Source organism: Triticum dicoccoides, chromosome 2B, assembly GCF_002162155.2.
Source record: "Triticum dicoccoides isolate Atlit2015 ecotype Zavitan chromosome 2B, WEW_v2.0, whole genome shotgun sequence".
Classification (NCBI taxonomy): Eukaryota; Viridiplantae; Streptophyta; class Magnoliopsida; order Poales; family Poaceae; genus Triticum; species Triticum dicoccoides.
The window spans coordinates 10133842-10156146 of record NC_041383.1 but is presented as its reverse complement, the minus strand read 5'-3'; the positions used below and the strand labels follow the sequence as shown (position 1 = coordinate 10156146).

The window sequence follows — 22305 nt, the reverse complement described above, 5'->3', positions numbered from 1 at the left end:
GGCGGAGGAGGGCCGATCGGCGGGGAGAGGGGTCGAGGATTCGAGGAAGAGGAGATTGGCGTCGGGTTGAAGCAGATGCGGTGGTGATGTTGATCCGGGGCGGGGGGCAGGGAATCCAACGGAAAACTGTGGGGCGGCGATGGCCGTCGGATCGGGGAGATCCGGGGATCGACGGCTGAGGGGGCCTCAGCGGCTGGTGCGAGGAGAGGGGAGCGATTTGATGGCATGCCTTGTTTGGATCGCGTTTTCACTTGTTGATTATGCTAATTTAGTGCGTAATTTATTGTTTGGATCGCAGTTACACTGATCAACGCGCGCACGCTTTTTCGCCCTCTGGCGCGGACGGCGGCGGCGAATAGAAGAGGGAACCGGGAGGGAGGTGACGCCTCGTTGTTTACGGCGGCGGCTCCTCATAACCGGCGAAAACTCACGTGGAGATGGCGATCATGGCAATCTGCCTCAGTTTTGTTTTATAAAAACGTTCGCATTCGCCACCCCTCTCGATGAACGTTAGCTGAATATCATTATCATTGTTTATTGCCCACCAACACGGCGACGAATAGGAAGGTGGGGAGAGAGAGACGATGTTGTTCTCAGGCCGCGATAGCGATGTCCTGCGGCTAGCAACCCGGTGTCGAACCGCGGCGATGGTCGCACCGACGGCGGCACGGCCCAGGGGTCTGCCGTCGAACAGGGAGGGGGGACCACCACGTGCTTGGGTATAGACTGCGGCGGCGAATAGAAGAGGGAACCGGGAAGGAGGTAACGTCGCGTTTCACCTCATAACCGGCGAAAGTTTGCTGGGAGATGGCGATCATGACAACCTGCTTGAATTCTGTTTGCGTCAGAAAATTTCCATGCTTGCAGCAAATAAAAATGTTTGCAATCGCCACCCCTTTTGGTGAACGTTACCCGAACGACATTACCGTTGCATGTTGCCTGCCGACACGGCGGCGCCACCCACGACGTCACGGGGAAGAGAGAGAGACGTTGTTATTCTCGGGCCACGACAGTGATGGCCCGCGGCTAGCACCCCGGTGTCGAACCACGGCGATGGTCGCACCGGCAACGGGGCGGCCCCAGGGGACCGGGCCGCCGCCGAAGGGAAGGGGGGGACCACGGCGCGCCTGTGGGGAGCGAGAGGGCGGGGCGGAGGGGTCAAACGCGTTGACGGACGAAAGCGGACGTGTGAGCGAGACGGTCGTCGTTGGCGTGCGCGTAGACATACGATACGGCGACGCGTACGATACGACGGACGATACAGGCAGCCCCGCCCCCCTTCCGTCCTCCCCGTCGGTTTCTTCTCTCCTCGCGCTGCCGGTACAGAGGAGGAGAGGCGGAGGGGCGGGCGCTCGCCGTTCGCCGTCCGCCGCTCGCCCGCCCGCCCAATCCCGCCGCCCGCCGCGGCCCGGAGCGATCCACCGACCGCCCCGCCGACCGACCCCGCGGTCGGGGTGGCCGGAATCGGGGCCCTGCCCTCGCGGGTCCGGTTCGCACCGTTTCTTCCCCGGGCGCGGCACCCGGCGGAGGCCCCGATCTGTATCCATCCGTCTCCCCCCGCGTACCACCCGGCGCCGCCCGGCGCGTCCCGCCGTCGCCGTTCCCCGCGCCGACGCCGGCAGCCCCCCGCCCCACCGGATCGCTGCGCCGGCCGCCGCCGCCAGCCCCGCCTCCCGCCCGCGGCCGCGGGCCCCCGTCGCGCGAGGTCGATCTCGCTCGGTACCTTTCGTTTTCCTTGTGCTCGCCTAGTTTAACTGTCGGACTGCTCTATCTGCCTGCCTGCCTGCGTTCACTACTTGTTCTTTACCTCTCTCTGTTTTTGTTAGCTGTGTAGTTGTGCCGTGGAGACAACGATAAATCCTTAACCTGTGCAGTGGTCATTAGCTTCCGCGGCTCGTGATCCCTGTAATCTGTCAACATGCAGGGAACAAGTGGAACCACCCATGCTGGTTTCCTCCAAAAGGGGAAACATTAGTTCCCATACTCGGGCGGCACTAGTTTGTTTTCTGTTAATCGGTAGCCGTTACCGATTGGTCACCGTGCTGCTCCTCGTGTATTCATTAAGCAGCGGTCTCTTACGGTTCTTTATGTGGCTCGGCTGCTCAATGATCAGTAGCCAGAGTAGAAAACAGGGGTGCAGGTGATCTAGGGAAACGCTGGGATTTTCTGGTGCGGAAAATGAAAATCCCAGAGAAGGGATGAAATCGCTTAGATGGACAACTGCCGAATCCTGATTAAACATTTCTTTTGGTGGCAAAATGTTGAATTTAATCATGTATAGCACATCCTTTGTTGAATTGAATCATGTATAATAGCAGCACATCCTTAAGTCCTACTCTTCAAGGTGTCATATAACATACTACCTACCTTCCTAAGCTTGAAGTTCTGAAAGGGTGCTGTTAGTGATAGAAAACTTAAGCTTTAAGACTACCTTTTGATAAGTTGGATTGGCTTTGTGGGGATCCTTGCTTGATCGTTGTCCATCATGCTAGCTTTTTCTGTGACCTAGATGGTTATTTACTGGTTAGCTGGGTGAGGGCATTTTAAGCAGTTGTGCATTTTACAAGATAAGCGATCTACATTAAGTTGACTAGCTTTGATGATTGTTTGCCATCCTTGAGCATCGATTCTGTCTCCCGCAAATTGTAGCTACCGTTTCTGTGTGTCCTAACATTATCAGTTGATTGCAGATATCGGTGTTCCTTCATTGCCATTTGAGAAAATATGGGTTGGTTGACCAAATTTTTTAGAGGTTCAACCCACAACATCTCGGAAGGGCCAGAACGAAGCAGGCCTGCAGAAGAGACAAGATGGAATGAACCCTCCACTTCCACTGTTGTGATTGTAAGTACTTCGGTGTGATACACTACCCTCTCAGCAAAAAGGGTTCAACGGTGTTCCAATGCGCGATGCACTACCCTTGCCATTTTATTTAACTGAATGGGCAAAGGAGACACGTATGAATTGAGCTTTACGGAAGCTCTAATTGCACCCATGTATATAGTAAAAGGATATTTCACTTTGCTGCGCACTCTGTTTATAAGTTATATGCCACTGTAATACATGTATAATTACCGTTCCCAAATATGCTACATATATATACTTATATGAAGTCTTGACCACTCTTTTTTTTATAGTGGGCGTTATGTCTATGCAAAAAGTGCCGAAATTACAGATAATCTCCCTCGAAACTGCAACTACCGTATTATCCTTATATAACAACAAGACTTACAGCACTTCCATCACAGATTAATGAATGTTAAACCTTGTTACTGATGCAAGGAGCACGCATCAGGGGAGATACAAATCTATCCTTGACCAACCGCAATAGATGCTTCACCTTTAATCGTGTGATAGCTTGTGCAACTTAGATTGCAGCACCATGCCTTTGATGGAACTGGTGATTGCAAGTGGTGGTGTATTCACGAGCTCCACACAGGTGCAGTTCGACTTGCTGGCATTGCCATTCATGGCTGCTGGTCTCGACAAACCAGATATCCATGAGATGTGGTGGGCAATAGAGACAGTGGACCCCACCAGGCCCACTCCTTACGTGCTGCTCACGATAACAATTCTTGCACACCTCTGATGCTCACCATCTGCCAGATTTAGTGTTTTTAAGGGGTCTGCAGGTTCATTATATATTTAGTTCTAGTAAGTTGGAGGTGCATAGATGCAATTGCTCCTTGTTGTACAACACATCATTACCATCAAAGAAAGGCCATCTTATTTGTCGTTTATCTGTCTCACTAAATGATAGTATTAATTATTTTCCATCTGCCGTTGGTAAACGTACTTTGACTGACATGTGTCCATAAATATATGAACCCCAATTTCTTGAGTGTTTTTAAGGGGTCTGCAGGTTTATATATGTAGTTCTAGTACTTTGGATGAGCATAGATGCAATTGCCCCTTGTTATAAAACACATCATTACTCTCAAAGGAAGGTCACCTTATTTGTCGTTTATCTGTCTTACTAAATGATGCTACCTCTGTTCACTAATGTAAGATGTTTTGGCAGTTTAAATTGAACTGCCAAAACGCCTTACATTAGTGGACAGAGGGTGTATTAATTGTTTTCCATCTGCCGTTGGTAATTGTACTTTGGCTGAGATGTATCCATAAATATATGAACCAGCTAATTTCTGTGTGACTATTCCTCTAAATTCTCCTTTGAGCGCTAATTAATTTGGAATATACCAAGCTTATATACTGTTATGTTGGTATTTAAAATTTATGGTTAAAAGGAAATAAAAACCATTTCTTTGACTATGTAGCTGATCCAGTTTCCGCACTTGATGTAGGATCCCCTTTCGGAATTTGATAATGAGGATATTGACCGTGCTATAGCACTTTCTCTATTAGAAGAGGAACACAGAAAACCAAAGGAAACAGGTTAGTATTGTATCTATTACGCGTGCTGCTGAAATGCTCATTGCCCAGAAGTGTGCTTTGTCATCGGTGTTTATCCTCTTATATTTTTCTTATTCCTTGATTTCTGCTGAGGTTCTACTACTACTAGTACTAGTACTACTACAAAAGTTTTTTGGGCTAGTTTATTGCAGATTATTCTTGGCATTTGTTGTTTTGGAGCTTGGTTGATCTTTACTAAGTTGCATGTTTGAATAAGAATGCAGTCAGACTTACCTAGTTTTTAATGGACAAACTTTCTTATAGATGTCCTTAGACTGTGGATGTAAGTAAAATCCAACAGAGCATAAATAATTCCATATTGTAATAAGGCGTGTGGCTAATGTTTTTTCTTCTGGCAACTACTTGATCGATATAAGTAGTTTATTTCTCATATAATTTGAAGAAAATTGTGGTGCAAATTCTATTGCTCTAGATGTAGCAACCAAAATTCCTGGGATAAACATTTGCATATATTCGTTACTGTTGTTTTGGGCTGTGAGTTAGATTGCTGAGACATGACACCGTAGTCAGAAGTAAAAATGATGTGTTGTTTGGATGTTCCTATCAAGCTATCCAAGCTCACTGTATTCTCCAGTCTTCCATTGCCTTCTGACCGTACATTTGAAATGATATTTAGTTTGTAATACTTTCTTGTTTATTTGTTTTTTCCTTTTAGGAAAGGATCTGCATTTAGATGAGGATGAACAACTGGCAAGAGCTATTCAGGAAAGTTTGAATGTTGAATCACCCCCTCGTGCTCATGAAAATACCTCGCCCCCTCGTGCTCGTGAAAATAGTGCACACCCTCGTGCTCGGGAAAATGGCAGCGCCAACGGTGGCAATTCATATCAACAATTACCATTTATGTTTTCGTCTGGATTCAGGTTTGTATTAGTGTATTACTTTAGCATGCTAATATTTTATTTGTATGTTCTGTTTTGAGTTGATTGATGTGAAGTGACACACATTTGAACTGCTATGAGAATTAACCAGAAAGAAAGTATTATAAGTAAAATCCAGATCCATAGAAGCTGTCTTCTAGACATACTATGATGTGAACATGTCATGTTGACGTTGGTAATTCATTCCCTGAATATCGTATTTTGTTTTAGAGTTTCACATGATCATATCAGTGATAATGTGTATTGCATGAGAACTTATAATTTGAGTCTGCATATCCGCTAGGAAGTTAAAAGGCCACCCCCCAACCCCCAACAATGTTTTCTGAAAAAAGAAGTGCAGCCTGAGCAGTTTTTCTCTGAATTTTGAAATTTATGCATTTAACTTGTACAATTTTTCGGTCCTTCATACACTGATTCAAAATGTCCTTAGAAAAAAAAAACCAAACTGTGGTTTGAAATGGGGAGCTCCAGCATAGACGTGAAAGGAAAAACTCGTCAGACTTGATTTGCCACTGTCTTTATTCGATAAACCATTTCATGTGATTATTGAAGAGCAGAAAGATACCATAGGGTGCGATACTGTAAATTATATCTTCACATGAAGTGTCTTGGGTGTGTGAAATATGCTGATGCTGTCAAAAGAAAAGAACAAGATACCTGGTAAAAAAACGAGAGTGTATAATTTGTTTCTTAAAGCATGCCAGGAGAATATTGTGTTGGTCCAGAACACTCTGTGATTGCAAGCAATTATGGGAGTTATCTGTGCTCTGTGACTATTTGACGTTATATATGCTTCTTTTCTCAGGACATGTGCTGGATGTAACAATGAGATTGGCCATGGACGTTTTCTTAGTTGCATGGGAGCTGTTTGGCATCCAGAGTGCTTTTGCTGCCATGCTTGTAATCAGCCAATATATGACTATGAGGTAGCTCTTTGTTGTTTGGTGTACTAATTAAGCAGTTGCATTGATATATTGACCTTACCAACAAAAACATGCAGTTCTCCATGTCAGGAAACCATCCATACCATAAAACTTGTTACAAGGAGCGCTTTCACCCAAAATGTGATGTCTGCAAGCAATTTGTAAGAATCACTTCATTATCTTTTCTGATCCGTTTGCATAAGACGATTCACTTTGTTCTGCATTTTATATGGCAACCTTTGCCACCAAAAAATAAACTAATACTCCTCCAATCCAAAAATAATGTGTTTATTGGACGAAGTGATTTATTTTCTTTATGGTTGCAATGCTTCATCTGTCCTCATTTATTGCAATTCTGTAAGCCTGGAAGCATGTATACAGTGACAAAATTCTAAATATCTAGTTTAAGTTTTTGTTTACCGTCTTTGATTTTGGTTTTTATGCACCATCTTGTGGTTCCTTGTTCAGATTCCTACAAATATGAACGGCCTTATCGAATATAGGGCACATCCTTTTTGGTTACAAAAATACTGTCCATCACATGAGGTGGATGGTACTCCAAGATGCTGTAGTTGTGAAAGAATGGAGGTATGTTCAGTTATCTTGTTTGCTTCAAGAATTTTGATCTTGGGCATACTTGGTTAGATAAGTTGCCGTCTCCTAATTTTGGCTCAGTTCATTCCAATATGGTTCATTTACTTATCAGCCAAGGGAATCAAGATATGTATTGCTTGATGATGGTCGTAAGCTCTGCCTGGAGTGCCTTGACTCTGCAGTAATGGATACAAATGAGTGCCAGCCTCTTTACCTCGAAATACAGGAATTTTATGAAGGTCTCAATATGAAAGTGGAACAACAGGTTCCTCTGCTTCTTGTAGAAAGACAGGCTCTAAATGAGGCCATGGAGGGAGAGAAAACTGTATGTTGGTTATGCTGAACTGAACCACCATTAATTCTTCAGTTTCCTCTATCCTACTAGTTGTAATTATTTTGTTTCTGTGGAAACCAGGGACACCACCACCTTCCTGAAACAAGAGGTTTGTGCCTATCAGAAGAGCAGACTGTTAGCACGGTGAGAACTGTTCCAAACACAAGATAACTGGTTCTTTCATCATTTGTTCTGCTGGGTTCTGACTACGTAACAATATTATTTTCAGATATTGAGAAGACCAAGAATGACTGGAAACAAAATTATGGAAATGATAACAGAGCCGTATAGGTTGACACGGCGGTGCGAAGTGACTGCAATTCTCATTCTGTATGGTCTCCCAAGGTAAAAGCATTAATTTTCTGCTTCATAATGTCAGAATTGTCCCTGTAAAGAAATAACAATGTCAAAATCAACAGCTTCCAGTTGAAAAGCAATAGAAACAGTTACTAATATAGTTCTGCTTCAACTGATTTAGTATATTGTTCCTTTTGTGTTGTCAAAGAAGATATGAATTAATGGATAATTTGAAGATATTCTGGGCTACGAGTTTAATCAAGGGAACTAATGAGCAAAACCATTATGTTGTGCTTCATCAATGGATATTCTCCTGTTACTTAAAGAATCGCTCTCTCATGATCTGCATCTTTTGTTGTTCGAACCTGATGAACTCTGAATGTGTTTCTATGACTTTGCGAGTCTCTAATAAGTTCTTGTTCTTGCAGATTGTTGACAGGTTCAATTTTAGCTCATGAGATGATGCATGCATGGTTGCGACTTAAAGGTTGTCTTTCATTCTTCTGGTATTTAGATATTGTGTTGGTAATAAGATATGATACTGACTCGTAGTGCATGAAAGTCGGAGAGTCAGAAATAACTTGCTAAATACCACGTCTTCGCTCTCACTAAACAATTTTTTAAGCTAATCAACAGGGGGAGAGTGAGTTCCCGCCTGAATCACTAAAACAGTTTAGCAACAGCCATTGAAGTGGTATTAAATTGTACTGTTATGAGTCAATGGAGACCTGGTCTTTAATATTATGCACTTTATCGCTAATTATGCTCTACTGGGTGTTACATGAGTTCTATTTAAGCATGTACTAGTAGATTTTGTAATGAATCTGCTAGTGCTTTGCTCACAGTAAAGACTAAAGGTCTCGTTTCAAGATTTTTACCAGAAGTTGCGATTCTCTTTTTGTTTAGCAAGCTTGTACAAGCCTGGTGAGGGATGACAAAGAGTTTTCCTGCCAGGGCCAGAATCTCACATTCTGCCGCGGCAACTGAACTTAGAACCAAGAATTAGCAACTGAATTTACTGAACTCCTCACTTAGATCTTCAGGGCTTGAAGTAGTGTTATCTTGCTATGAGACTTTGTACAACCTGCTGGTAATCCCATTCAAGAAATCAATAATCACAAGTATATTAGCAATGACAAGACAATCAACACTAATTTATCTACCAAGAAAAGTTTGCATCAGCTTATTATACCATTTATAAGTATCTACTCCCTCCATCTCATAATGTAAGACGTTTTTTGACACTACACTAGAGTCAAAAAACGTCTTACATTATGGGACGGAGGGAGTACTGTCTAACGGAATAATGAAGATGGACATTCCATGCTAATGAGTACGTGCATTCACAGGATACCGCACTCTCAGTCCAGATATAGAAGAGGGCATATGCCAAGTCCTCGCCCACCTGTGGATCGAGTCGGAGATCATGGCAGGATCAGGCAGCAACGCCGCGTCGACATCCTCATCCTCTTCGTCGTCCGCATCGTTGAAGAAGGGCGGAAGGTCTCAGTTCGAGCGGAAGCTCGGCGACTTCTTCAAGCACCAGATCGAGTCGGACACCTCCGTTGCCTACGGGGACGGTTTCAGGGCTGGGAACCGGGTTGTTCAGCAGTACGGCCTGAAGCGCACCCTCGAGCACATCCGGCTGACAGGGACATTGCCGTTCTGAGAATGTCAGAGATGCACCTTTCTGCGGAAGTTATATACCGATTTGTTGTCGAGAGTCCGTTTACAGGAAAGAGAAAATGAATTTTGAAATGCACAAATTGTACAAACGTGTGGCTGATATTTTTTCTTGGAAGGGCTGAGCACAGTATATTATTAGAGATGCATCGAGGTGGCTTGCCCTGACCAATCTGTTGTATTGAGGGAGATCAAAAATGGAAATGGAAACAGTGGTATTTCTTATGCGACGATAAAGTTAATAAGGAAAAGTACACTCCGTATATATGTCGTGGCCTCGAGGGTGATATTTGCGCGTCATCTTTTAAAAAGGCGGAATATACATGTATCTTGTAATGTTAAAAAGGCGGAAAAAAGATAAGGCTATCTTGGGTAACTATTTGTCCCCTCTACAGCCTACCCAATAGATAAATAGTGTTAAGCGTCCCTGGTCACCTGGCAATGTCCTATTCTGTAACTTGATACTACGTACTCCCTCCGTCCCAAAATTCTTTTCTTAGGTTTGTCTAATACTCTTGTCAGGATTCTGCAATCTTAGCAACAACCGGAATTCGTCGCCATGGCTCGCCGTTTCATTCAGGGATATCCGCCTCGGATATGGCCAAGGTCGTCATTGCAAACTACTAGTAGTTGATTGTCACTCCTTTGTATAGCTAGGCTGAAGGTTTTTTCACATGAAAATTGCAATTATGGAACTCTATTCCTCCTCATCGTCATCAATGCCATTTTACTCCCTCTGTTCCAAAATAGATGACTCAACTTTGTACTAACTTTAAATATAATAAATGCCATACACAAGGAAAATTCTTACACAAATGGTTTATTTATTTAACAGGCATGACTGGAACATACAGTATCGATTAAAGTTTACAAGCCCACACGGATAGAATACACACAATAGTTGGACGCACAAATTCACGCAAATGGTTTAGTTATTCAACACGCACGGCCGGAATAGACAGTACCGATCATAGTTTACAAGCTCACATGAATAGAATACACACAATAGTTGAACGCATTAACGCGTAAAAAGTGATCGAGTAATTCAGTCTTGCGACACAAGCAGGACGTGTCTTGTTATTTCAACGCCACAGACGAAATCAGTAGGAACTCTGAATATCACACTTCACAAGCAACCAATATAGCAGCCCAGTCTTGTACAGCAGCAGTAGAACAGATATCGAACCGAGGCGCATATATCTTCCTTTTTCTATGGCGGCCTACATAACCAGCAAGGTGTTCAGTGCACTAGTTAACATGCTGAGAGTGATATAAGTGATAAACTGATAATGCTATTTCACAGTCGAGAGGGATCAACTTACATGCAAGTTATGGGAGAATCACCGGTCATCATCGTCGTCGTCGTCGCGGAGAGTGTGTTGCCATTGCGTACAAACAAGTTGAGGACATTGGTACAACAACTTGAGGAAGTCGCGAGTAATTTGGAAGAAGCCTAGATACTGGAGGGGCATGAGAAACTCAAGGCCAGGTGGGACCTCCGCCATGCTGTTTAGGCTGCCTAACGTAAATGATTCCAGGGTCGCCATGGCACCTAGCTTTATCTCTAGTCGCTTCAGGTTAGGCATGTCTCTTAGAGAGAGATGCTTCAGGTTGGGAAACCATCCCGTGAGAAACGTCAGCCTCTCTCCATTGTATGCTCTAAAGAAGTGAAGAACTGTCAAATTCACCAACTGGGAAAGGGATGGCAAAGGGTCTTCTCTCAACTGCGACCAAGACAGGCGTAGTGAATACATGTTCTGCTCCACACCTTGAAAGAGAGTAGACCCCCTCGAAAGTGTCCCTTCCGGCAATCTTCCGTTCAACCTTAACTTTTGCAGGCTAGTCGGGAGGGTGTTCAACATGAGAACTTCATTCTTGTCACTTGCACCCACATATAGGTAGGACAAAAATGGCATCTGCACCAGAGACTCGTGGAGGTGTTCACAGTAGATTCCCTTCACATTGCATATCTTCAAGCTTCTGAGTTGCCTTAGCTCCACTAGTTGCTTAATGGATTCATCTTGTACTTCCAACGCTTGTAGAGTCTGCAGGTTTGTTAGGTTCCCAAGCCCAATGGGGATGCATACACCACTGCTAAGTCGAAAGTCTCGTCCTGACACAGTTTCTTTCTCAGCAAACAAGTGCCTAAGCTTCTTCAACTTGACAATCCCTCTAGGCAACTCATGTATGTCAGATCTACAGAGGTCCAGTGTCAACAGATTCAAAAGCTTCTCGATGGATTTTGGGAGATACCTCACTTTTGAATCCCGCAAACCCAAATGGCGGAGATTAAAAAGATCACCAATAGCATCGGGAATCTTCTCAATAGGTAGGCCAGTTAATTCTAGCACTGTCATATATCTTGAATTCTCAGATATTAGAGGTAGCAGGGTTAATGGCGGCATGCTTTTGTCCAGTGTAATGAAAGTTCGAAGTCCATGTATGCTAGAAAATGAATGATGAATATCCTTCTTTAGTTTGTGCACTACCAATCTCCGTCCATCCCTATGAAGAGTACCCCCGCATATATAATCCTCAGATTTAACACCAAAACGATAGTTCTGGCACAAATCAACTGCCAATTCACGTATGATATCATGCATTCTGAATCTTTTCATCCTACCAAATGCATTCCTGCGAACAAGTTGTAGCATGTTCCTGTTAACCAACTCCTTCAGATAACCTTCTGCCACTTCTTCTAATGTGCTTACACCCCTCTCCACGATGAACCCCTCCGCCGTCCATAACCGTACAAGAGTTTTTCTGCGAAAAAGATAGTCTTCTGGAAATAGGCTGCAGTACAGGAAACAACTCTTCAAGTATGTTGGAAGGTAGATATAGCTCAGATGCAACACATTCCTTATGTGGTCGAGCCTTGAGTTATTAAGTATCTCCCAACTCAATTGGTCATTTATTCTTTTCCATTCTTCAACGGTTTTCTCACGCACATGCAAGAGGCTGCCAACTGACACAATAGCAAGAGGCAATCCTTTGCACTTGCTAAGTATTTCCTCGGACAAAAGCCTCAACTCCTCAGGACAGTGATGGTTTGTTTCTTTTGGAAAAGATTTCTTACAAAAAAGATCCCAAGCCTTGTCTTCTGGTAAAGGTTCAAGTGTTAATATGTGTCCTTGAGAAGCAAGTGCGGCAACATCACCCTGCCGTGTTGTGATTATCAATCTGCTTCCCTTACCATTACAAACAAGTGACCTAGACAGGTCTTCAAATGCATCTGGAGTCCAAACATCATCTAATATGATCAAATACTTCATTTGCCCTAGATACCTCTTCAATGTCTCTTCAAGGCTTGTGATATCCATCGCTGCAATGTTTGATGGACCACTGACTTCATTTTTGAATAATTCCTTGATTATATTCCTCAAGACATCTTCTCTAGAATAAGTTTGAGAGATGGAGACCCATGCATGGCACTGAAATTTCTCTCTCTCTTTCCTATAGACATTTGATGCTAAAGCTGTTTTGCCCAGCCCACCCATTCCTATCAGTGTTATCAGGGAACGTTCCACATCGTCACTTCCCAACCATTGCTCAAGTTTTCCTCTATTTTCATCCACCCCAACTAGATCTTCGTCATCAAGGGAACGTGAGATGTTTGCTAGATCTTGAGACTTCTTGACCATGTAATTCAAGCTGCTAGTATCTTCATTGTTTATCATGGGAACCCATCGGTATTTCATCTCTGACAGGTGTGCAAGGTCTTTCTCTATTTCCTTCACTTTGGAAGATATCTGATTCAAGGAAAGCAGAGATCTTGGTTTTCTAAGCCCTTTCTTCAGGTAGAAGCAACACCCAGTATCATGTTCCCGGCCAACTTGATACATGTACTCATCCACCATATCCTCCATCGCATGTGCTACCTTCCGCACCTCATCCAACCAGCCCTCATACACTTGATTGTGGCGGTTTCGAATGTCCATTTGACATAGAACAACATGAATTATACGAAGCTCCCTAACAACGCGGCCCATGCTGCCCTGTAGCTCTATTAGTTGGGTCCCATACTTGGAAAAATGAGTACTCGCCTGATTTGCTGCTCCATTTGCTAAGGCGATTACCATCTTTTCAATGACTAGAAGAAGAACAATTTCAGCCATTACTTTCTCTCGGAGAGTTGCTAATGCCTCACTGTTGGTTGGAGGCCTAGGTGCATATTTTCCTCACTGTCTCTAGGTGACCATCTGCATAATAAAGCGATAGCTGCATTAATTTAACTATTTTCATATATTTTAATAATAGCAAGCACGTGCCAAAAACTTTGCAGGAACAGCTGAAAAGTGAAATTAAGTAGAACCTCACAAATTAAGCAACCCTCTTACTTCATATTTATACCCACAAACAATAAGAGTTATTTTACGGTACATCTTACTACAGATTTTAAGGTGTAGTATATAACTGATCCAATAGTAATTATGGTTGGATCCAATAGTAATTATGTTGGACCCAAAGTTTGTCTCAAGGAGGGTTTGGTAATTTCCTATTTTCTAACAATGACTGGTTGTGGTAGATTTGTCCTTCCATCTGTAATCAATCCTAATTAATTTGTTCCCCACAACAAATGCTAATGAATCCGTAGTAAACTCTAATTAATCATTCGTATTAATTATTCGCATCTTCATGGGACTACTGCAAACGAGTCTACTATATCAGTAAGCTCCTTAGGATTGGTAGCCTCTCATTTAATTGATGGCATTGGTTTTGGATTGGGTTTCTAATTTTGATCGAATTCTGGTAGTTTTTTTGTGAAACACTCAACAAATCATGTGCTAATTAACAGGTTAAATGTGGCTGTAATTAAAATCGAATTGATGCATGAGTAGGGAGATTTGAAGGTGAAATTCCGAGGAATCGGTGCTATCGTTTCAACATCATTAGGGAATCAACCATCAAAATTCGAGATTTCAACAACTAGCTAGAGTATATATATCCTTCTTTCAAAACAGAATGGGAACACAAGATCCTACCTTCTCCTGTGCCACGGGTGACAGGCTGAGGTGAAGGTGAGGCGGGGTATGCGGTCCGGCGGCACTTTGCAGGAGGCGAAGCGGAGAAGGGACACGTCGACTTCGCAGTCTTCTCGGATTTGTCAGAGGTACCAGACGCTTGTAGCTTTCCGGTGGCCTGCTAGAACTGCTCACTAAATTTGCAGCAAACAGCAGACGGTACAGCACTGAACTGAATCTGTCGTCGGTGGTACGTACCTTGTTCTTATGTGCCGATCAGATCCCCAAGCTCTTGCTTCCCCGAAGATGCGCAATCCTCTTAGAGTTTACACTTGCATCTGCATCGTACATGGTGGACGTTGGTGCCTTGGTGGTCTATAGACGCCTGCTAGCTATAGCCTAGTTGTGCTGGTTTTGGTTACTTGAGCGTACGTATGTAGCATTGATTTGACTTTTCTCCCAGCAACTAGCCCAATAATTGAGTTTATTAAATTGATAGCTTGAGAGTGGTTTCAACAAAAATGGCGTACCTACCGGCAAGTTGGTGCTAATTAAAAGACAAATTGAGGAGTATTTGGGTCAAGCACGAAAATGACAATTGGTGGCAGTGTCTTCACTACAAACAATTGTCGACTTATAGCATGTAGTATCTCTTGCAAAAATAAAACAAGATAGTTACATACTCCCTCTGCAAATAAATATAGGAGCATTTAGATCACTAGTGATCTAAACGCTCTTATATTTTTTTACAGAGGGAGAACTATATATTCACCCCTCAAATTATTGTTAAGACATTTATTTATTGACGTCGAATTGATCAAGTAAATTTGTCCCCCAGAGAAAAGTACTAAACAATCTGCAATACATGCTCATAATTAATCTTGATGCTGACTTTTTCTGCCAAAAAGTCACCAACATGTCCGTTCAAATATCAAACGACGTACTCAGGCACCACACAGATACATACAATTCATATGTTAATTAAGTGTTAAGCATCATTCGGCAAAAAAGAAAATGCTAAGCGTCCATGGCCATATACTAACGTTCTTTTCTTTAACTAGCTAGCAAAGTGGCCCTCACAAATGCGAGTGCATCATCTTTAGTGCAACAAAAGTGAGTATGATGCAAATTTACAAGATGAATATAGAAAAAAAATGTTGCGCGCAGGCACCATGCATCTATATTTTCTTTTTAATGCAATTTCTTGAGTGAGGCAGAAGTTATGGTTTGACAATACAAAATCATATAATATTATTCATTTTATGTTAGAATGTCATTTTTTCTAAACCGTAACAAATATATAGGAATTCTTGAAATCTCAAAACATACAACACGGTAAGAAGCTCTATATAGCTCATTTTCTATGAAAATCATTGTTTCTACACCTACATAAATCTGAAAAAAAAAATGTACATATACATATATGTGTAGTATGTACATACGTAATTTCATCAATATATATTATCATATGTGCAGTATCTTCTCCGGAGAATCGTCGGAGAAGATGCGACGATCTCCTTTCAGAGTTTACACTTGCAAACATGCCCACGCGTCCATGGTGGCTAAGTTGTGCGCTGCTAGCTTGCTAGCTGGTTGCCTCAACGTATGTAGCATATTGCTGTGGCCTTCATTTTCTCCTAAAAACCAGTAACGCAATGACTGAGTCTAGTTTGGCATCTTCGGAGAACACGACGTACCACCTACCGGCAAGTTGTGTGGTGTTAGAGACAAGGAAGACTTGGTGGGTATGTGAGTCAAGCACGGCAATGGGAAGCATCTTCGGGTACAAACAAATCGACGTCCTATTCTGTGCTCCCTGCGGTTCACAAAAAAGTGTCACTTTTTACGTATATAGTAAGTTAAAACATTAAATACTTTGGCCATCCATATCGTTTTTACTATCTAGTATAGATCAGAAACTTAAAAAAAAAATCAGGTGCATAGATTTGTCTCGAGAAGTATTCTTGAAATATCATTTGTGTTGGTTGGCCGTTATACATATGTTGCAGCATAAGCCAGTGGCTGAAGACTCAGATTACATCTTAAAGACATTGTCCATGCCCACACAATCTTTATTCCCCCCCTTGAGTTAGACGATCCAAAATGTAAGACCATCTAGAACTTTACTGGTCAAAACATTTCTAAGTGTGATCTTCTATATGGAAAAATAATTAGTAACCTTGAAAATAAAAGAACAGTGCCACCTACATTATTCAATACATGGAAATTCTGCGCCAAAGCATACTAGTTTGCCGCCTCCTCACGCAGCCGCCTCTTCCCTAAACAAAGTTTAGTGGTCCTCTACCTCCCGTCGGCACTGCAGCCGTTCTGCCTTGTCTCCGGCGGTCTTAGGGCCACGAGGGAACGGTGGATCCCGGCCTTTGCCGGCGGGAGGGCTATGTTTTTAGATGTTTCTTCGTGTTCTGTCAAGGTTTGTGTCTTGTTCGGGAAGGTGAGACGATGACAGTCCCTGAAGACGGAATAAGGTTTTAATTACCTACAAATGGATTTAATTACTTAAATATAGCTAACGTACCTCGAAAGATGCCAATTTTTACATGGATCATGTAACGGTATCGACTAAGTATTTAGAAAAAATCAAGGCCAAAGGATGAAGCAGCAGTCGAATTGCCTGCAAAGGTGACATGTTTTCTCTCGAAACCACGATTCTTCCTTGGATAACTTGATGTTTGGGGTTGAGTCAATCTTGGTATCATCATGTTTGAAATTCCTCCCCTTGTCCTGGACAAAGCCTAACATAGACTAAAGATCACACATAGCATTTTCAAGCTAATTTTACAACCTTTTCCATGCATTTGCAGGGGCCATGTGTCGAAACCATATGTTGTCATGGCAAAAAGTGTAATTAAGACTGCCTTAAATGAAAGGTGCTCAACATAAAAATTATTCGCCTTGTCAAAATGAAAAGCTTTGATTTTTGGATCATCTTTATCCGAGGTCGTATGCAATCTCGACAGCCAAAACATTGCAGCGCAGCGAATACCCATTTTTATTGAGTGTATCACTCAGAAAAGACACCCTTTTGCTGAGTGTAGCGCTCGGGAATTATCTTTTTTGCCCAGTGTTTTGTCCACGACACTCCGGAAAGCTCCGGTTACCGAGTTTCGCTTTTTGCCTAGTATTTTTCCGATGACACTTGGCAAAGACATTTTGCCGATTCCCGGACGAAATGCACTCGGCACAGACTGTGACACTCGGCAAAAATGAATTTCCGAGTAGTGATTGTAGAAGAGTTGGCAACTAGATTTTTGTTTTTATTTGCCACATTTTGTAGGTACTTCCTGTTTAGGTAATTTATTTTAATTTCGTTTTTGGATCATGGAAATTTGCTATGCTTTTTTCTACAAACTTATTTCTCTAATTTTGTCATGTGAACAGAAGAACCATTTTTGTTTTCAAAATTTGTCATTTTTTTTAAAGAAGGCCTAGTAGAAATCGTCCAGCCTAGTAGAAGTCGGGGGCAGGGCTCGTATTGGTCGTCATGACCTGGTTCGCTGGTTCTACCCCCCACCCCCATGGGGAACCAGTAGTTCGCTGCAGGTAAACCCCCCAGCCGACGTCCCCAGCTATTCCTGTCCTTAATTTTTGTTTTGAAAACTTAGGAATATGACTATTTATTGCATTGCAGCAACTCGACCTCTTAAAAAATTATATGAGAGTTGCATGCTTTCTTGACGCAGGAAGTAAGAAAAGGAGATGACCGAGTCCCATTACTGAGTTAACCAAGTTTATTAAACCAATATGAATGCAAACAAGACCACACGTACGATGTATCTGCCACATAACCTCTTATTACATCCATATCTATATATCAGCAAACAAACATGAATGCAAAGCAAATGCATACACACAGTGTGTTACACGTAACTCTATATTACGTCCATACAACATATGGCCAATCCGGCATGAATGTAAACCCATACCAACATGACGCTTATTGGAACACGTTAAGTAGACGAGAGAAGCAACTATGCAATGCATTATTGACCCCCAGAAGTCATGCATGCCGCTCACCAAAAGGGTTTTCATCTGACGGAGGTGCTTGTGGGCCGGAGCTACTAGTAGTGTAGGTATCTTGTTGCATTGTGGAGGGCACCGAAGTAGTGTTCAACAAGTCATTAAGGTCAGGCAACGACACACCACGTTCGAGGACCTCCATTGCTTCCTGACTGGTAGGCCTCTTCCTACTGTCAGGAAGAGAACACCAGAGCCCTAGGATAGCCACACGCTCCAGCTGGCTCATGTCCAAGTCGCCACAGCCATATAGCCTATCATCTGCAGCTTCCAGCACCCTGCCCCTTACATACAGATCCCAGACTTGCTCCCTGGACTTCCGTGTGCACGTGATGTCCAGCAGGACGATCCCGAAGCTATAGACGTCTGAGCTAAGGTTGAACTTGACTTTCCCTGATTTCCTGCACTGTGGATCTATGTACCCTTCCGTCCCAACAGCGGTCGTCACTAGCGTCGCATTGTCCTGGTTGCCGATCCTCGACAGCCCAAAGTCAGCAAGCTTGGCGTTGAAGTTGTTGTCTAGGAGAATGTTGGCTGGTTTGATGTCTCTGTGCAGAATGTACGGGGAGCAGTCATGGTGGAGGTAAACAAGAGCAGAGCCAATATCTTTAGCGATTTGGTACCTGCAAGACATACATAGTTAAATACATGAGTTCATGAATATGCTACAATGTTAATAATTAACAACATTAATCATCACAAAATAAATAAATAAGCTGCACATGTATGGATATCAAAGTTTTAAATAGCAGGCTATAGCTCCGCGGTTTGAGCAGGGAGCCGCTAAATGAGCAGTTATAGGATTCGTGTACAATTATCTGAAATAGCCAGGTATAGCCTCGCTATAGCTGATTTGGAAGACCGTCACTATTTAGAACAATGATGGATATTGTATAGTACCTTGTTGGCCACTGTATCACTTGCTCATTCTCGTGTAGGTGGTGTTCCAGATTGCCATTAGGCACCAGCTCATAGACAAGGAAGAGTTCTTCATCCTTCTTCTTCCTGCAGCACCAGCACATAAAATCGAGCATGTTTCGGTTACTATCCTTGCAGCACCAACCTTTCAGTTTGACGAGATTCTTGTGCTTTGCTTCACTAATGGTGTTCATCTCCGCGAAGAAGTCCATATTTCCTCCCCTTGTCTCATTCAAGATCTTCTTTACAGCCACCTCACCGCTGTATGATTCTTTCGAGTTTGAGTTCGATGACGCACCCGAATCCTTGGAGGATGATGAACATGATTCCTTGGAGGACATACCGCCTGATTCTCTTGAAGGAGCACCCGATGATGATCCCTTGGAGAATGTACCCCTGTAGACTTCTCCAAAGGCACCTCTCCCAATAACCCTCTCCTTAGAGAAGTTGTCTGTTGCAGAAGCCAGCTCGCGGTATTCGAACCGTTTGGGTCCTCTAGTTCGTGCGTCATGGCTTGTGCTCCTTGTCCACTTGAAACATGCAATGATACACCACACCATAACCACCAATGCTACAACTCCTCCAAGCGACCCTCCAACAACTGCAGCCTTCATGTCATGATCTACATGCACAGAAATAACACTAGTAGTTAATTGTATTAATTCATGTCTCCAAGTTAACTTTCTCTCCTAGCAGGCAGAGTTTAAGTACAATGAGGGTATTTGGTGCTTATGTGCATCTGGTACTACCACGGAGGTATAAGCATCTAAGCCTATTCATAGTTATGATCTTTATATAAGCATATTATCATCTTTTCCTAGTAGGGCGAGTTGAAGGACCATGTCATGCATATAGGTAATATATATTTGTCATAATCATATACTATCTTGGAGCTATAATTATATAATAGTCATTGTGAGCTATAAGCATATTAGCATAATTTCCTAGCTGGCCAAGTTAAAGGACCATGGTGATGGGTATCTTATGGTGTAACCATCGGATATTGTCATGGAGCTACAACTTGATTAATCATTGTGAGCAATAAGCATATTAGCATCTGTTGCTAGCATGCCAGAGTTGAAGGACCATGAGAGTATCTTAGCTAGAAGCATATTAATTTATGTGAAATATAAGCATAGCATCGCCTTTTCCTAGTTTGCTAAGTTTATGGATAAGCATCAGAGCCTTTCATTTTGAGCTATAAGGATATATGCATACTAATTGTTGTGATCTATAAGCATATTAGCACCTACTGCTAGAGGGCCTAGATGAAAGAAGCATCGGATACTGCCATGGATCTATAATCATACAAATAGATGTGAGCTATAAGCATATTAGTACCTTCTGCTAGCGTGCCTAGTTGAAGGAAGCATCAGATACCACCGTGGAGCTATAAGGATACTTATCGATGTGAGCTCTAAGACCTCTTACAGTGAGTAGTTCCGCGCATATGATACCCTTAATGCATAGTATCATGTCTTGATATTTTAGATGACCTTACTTTCTATTTTTTATGACTCAAACTAGCACCTTATACTTATTACGCTATGCTATCAATTACTCCCTCCGTTTCAAAATAGATGACCCAACTTTATACTAACTTTGTACTAATGTTAGTATAAAGTTGAGTCATTTATTTTGGAACGGAGGGAGTATATGATAACGGCATCATCTCTTTCCTCATTTAGTATTATTTCATGCCAGCAATATAGCTGGTTAACATTGCATGAGGTTTGCATGATGAGGTCACCCGTCCCGTGCAGAACTTTTGGTTCTTCCCGAAACTACCCAATCTGACGATACCCTATGATACTCCATTGTGGGAGGTCTAAGCATATTTAGCATTTTTTGCCGACAGGCCAAGTTGAAGGAACACAACAGTAATGAGACATAAGCATATTATTGGAAGAAATAATTATACTTAGGCCTTAAAAGGATAAGCATAAGATGCCTTTCATGTGGACCTATAAGCTTATAAGAACATTAATTAATCTTTTACTTTTTTAGACGATATTAATCTTTTGCTAGGGGGCCTAGTTGATGGAAGCGTCAGAATATCGACATGAGATCTAAGCATATTAGCATCTTTTACTAACATGCGGAGTTGAAGCCTTGAAGGACCATGTTAGTACTTGATGTATGGCAAATTTTAGCATGCTCACTCTTACCTAGGTAAGAGTACATATATAATAGATCTGAGCCATTGACTTGAGTACATAATAGATCTGAGCCAAGACTTGATTAACTAGTGGAGTAAGTAATGTCTCTTGGAATACTAAATTAGTATCTTTTCGTGGCAGTTGCCTTGAAGAAATAACGAATAAGTAACCACCTTTGTGAGGCGGAGCAAGTGAGGAGTTGAATGACCATGAGAGTATCTGATGCAGCTCCATGTCTTTGCCTGTGGCTGCAGAGAACCCTATGGCAACTTGAGGCGGGAGCAAGGTGGTGACTGGATCGGGTAATTGCGTGCTGACCTGAACAGGGGCAATGTAAGTATGGTCATCAAAGTGCAGGTTGGCTACCAGCATCCGGGTGGTGTTGTCAAAGGTGACGGTGGCCGTCATGGAGCCATTGAGGCTGAAGCTATCTAGTACTGTCGTGTTCACCGAGTCCATGACGGAGCTGATGTCGATGCCGATATGGTCGTAGGTGGTGTTGGGGTCCCAGGAGTTGTTGAAGGTGTCGAACTCCACGGCGATGAACCGGTCGTTCCCGAAGGCGGTCCGGCTCTTGCCGTCGCCATCCGGCATGATGCCTAGATTTCCCCCACCCGAGTTCAGCGGCATCGTGGACGGGTAACAGCCAAGGAAGAAAGTCATGCCGTCCCCCTTGTAGTTCATAGTATAGTCGTCGATGAGGATCGCGAAGGTGAACCGCGCCTGGAAGCTGGCCACCTCACCGGTGACGTTGTCGTAGAACGGCACGGGGTGCCCGTAGGACACCCGTCCCGTGCAAAACTTTGGGTTCTTCCCGAAAGTGTTGCAGGTGAGGTCAACCAGGTCGCCGTGCATGGTTGCGTCACCCTCGAACCTAAGGTCTTCTAAGCGGTAGGTGGATGCGTTGGAGAAATCAAAGCTGAATGAGAAGGGGGACGGGGTGGCTGTGGCGGGAGTGGGGGCGGGAGCAGAGGCGTCATCGAGATAATCCCCCACACAGATGTGCAGTAAAGAAACAAAAATGAGAAGGAGGAAGAGGAGGAGGAGCGGCGCGTTGCTGCTTCTTGCAGTTGCAAGCGAGCTCAT

General features: G+C 43.1%; 3 protein-coding genes across 4 annotated transcripts; 1 reads left to right on the top strand and 2 right to left on the bottom strand.

Moving 5' to 3' along the window:
* The first annotated feature begins 1617 nt into the window (after positions 1-1617).
* Positions 1618-9376, top strand: LOC119361725 (protein DA1-like). 2 transcript variants are annotated; one of them, XM_037626853.1, is made up of 12 exons: positions 1618-1719; positions 2691-2844; positions 4305-4395; positions 5090-5297; positions 6121-6241; positions 6316-6399; positions 6707-6826; positions 6945-7157; positions 7248-7310; positions 7396-7511; positions 7892-7950; positions 8813-9376. In XM_037626853.1, the coding sequence occupies exons 2-12, from the start codon at positions 2725-2727 to the stop codon at positions 9130-9132; spliced, it is 1515 nt and encodes a 504-aa protein (XP_037482750.1). In that variant the 5' UTR covers positions 1618-1719; positions 2691-2724; the 3' UTR covers positions 9133-9376. The 2 variants fall into 2 exon arrangements, with proteins under 2 accessions (XP_037482750.1, XP_037482749.1); XM_037626852.1 differs by having other exon boundaries at positions 1656-1705.
* A 574-nt stretch (positions 9377-9950) lies between these two features.
* Positions 9951-14485, bottom strand: LOC119361720 (disease resistance protein RPM1-like). The gene is made up of 4 exons (XM_037626847.1): positions 14366-14485; positions 14129-14285; positions 10469-13345; positions 9951-10366 (listed from the first exon to the last, which is right to left on the bottom strand). The coding sequence occupies exon 3, from the start codon at positions 13259-13261 to the stop codon at positions 10487-10489; it is 2775 nt and encodes a 924-aa protein (XP_037482744.1). The 5' UTR covers positions 13262-13345; positions 14129-14285; positions 14366-14485; the 3' UTR covers positions 9951-10366; positions 10469-10486.
* Positions 14486-17870: 3385 nt separating this feature from the next.
* On the bottom strand, positions 17871-22305 carry LOC119361724 (L-type lectin-domain containing receptor kinase IX.1-like). Its single transcript, XM_037626851.1, has 3 exons — positions 21393-22305; positions 19043-19682; positions 17871-18765 (listed from the first exon to the last, which is right to left on the bottom strand). Exons 1-3 carry the CDS (start codon positions 22303-22305, stop codon positions 18126-18128), a joined length of 2193 nt encoding a protein of 730 aa, XP_037482748.1. The 3' UTR covers positions 17871-18125.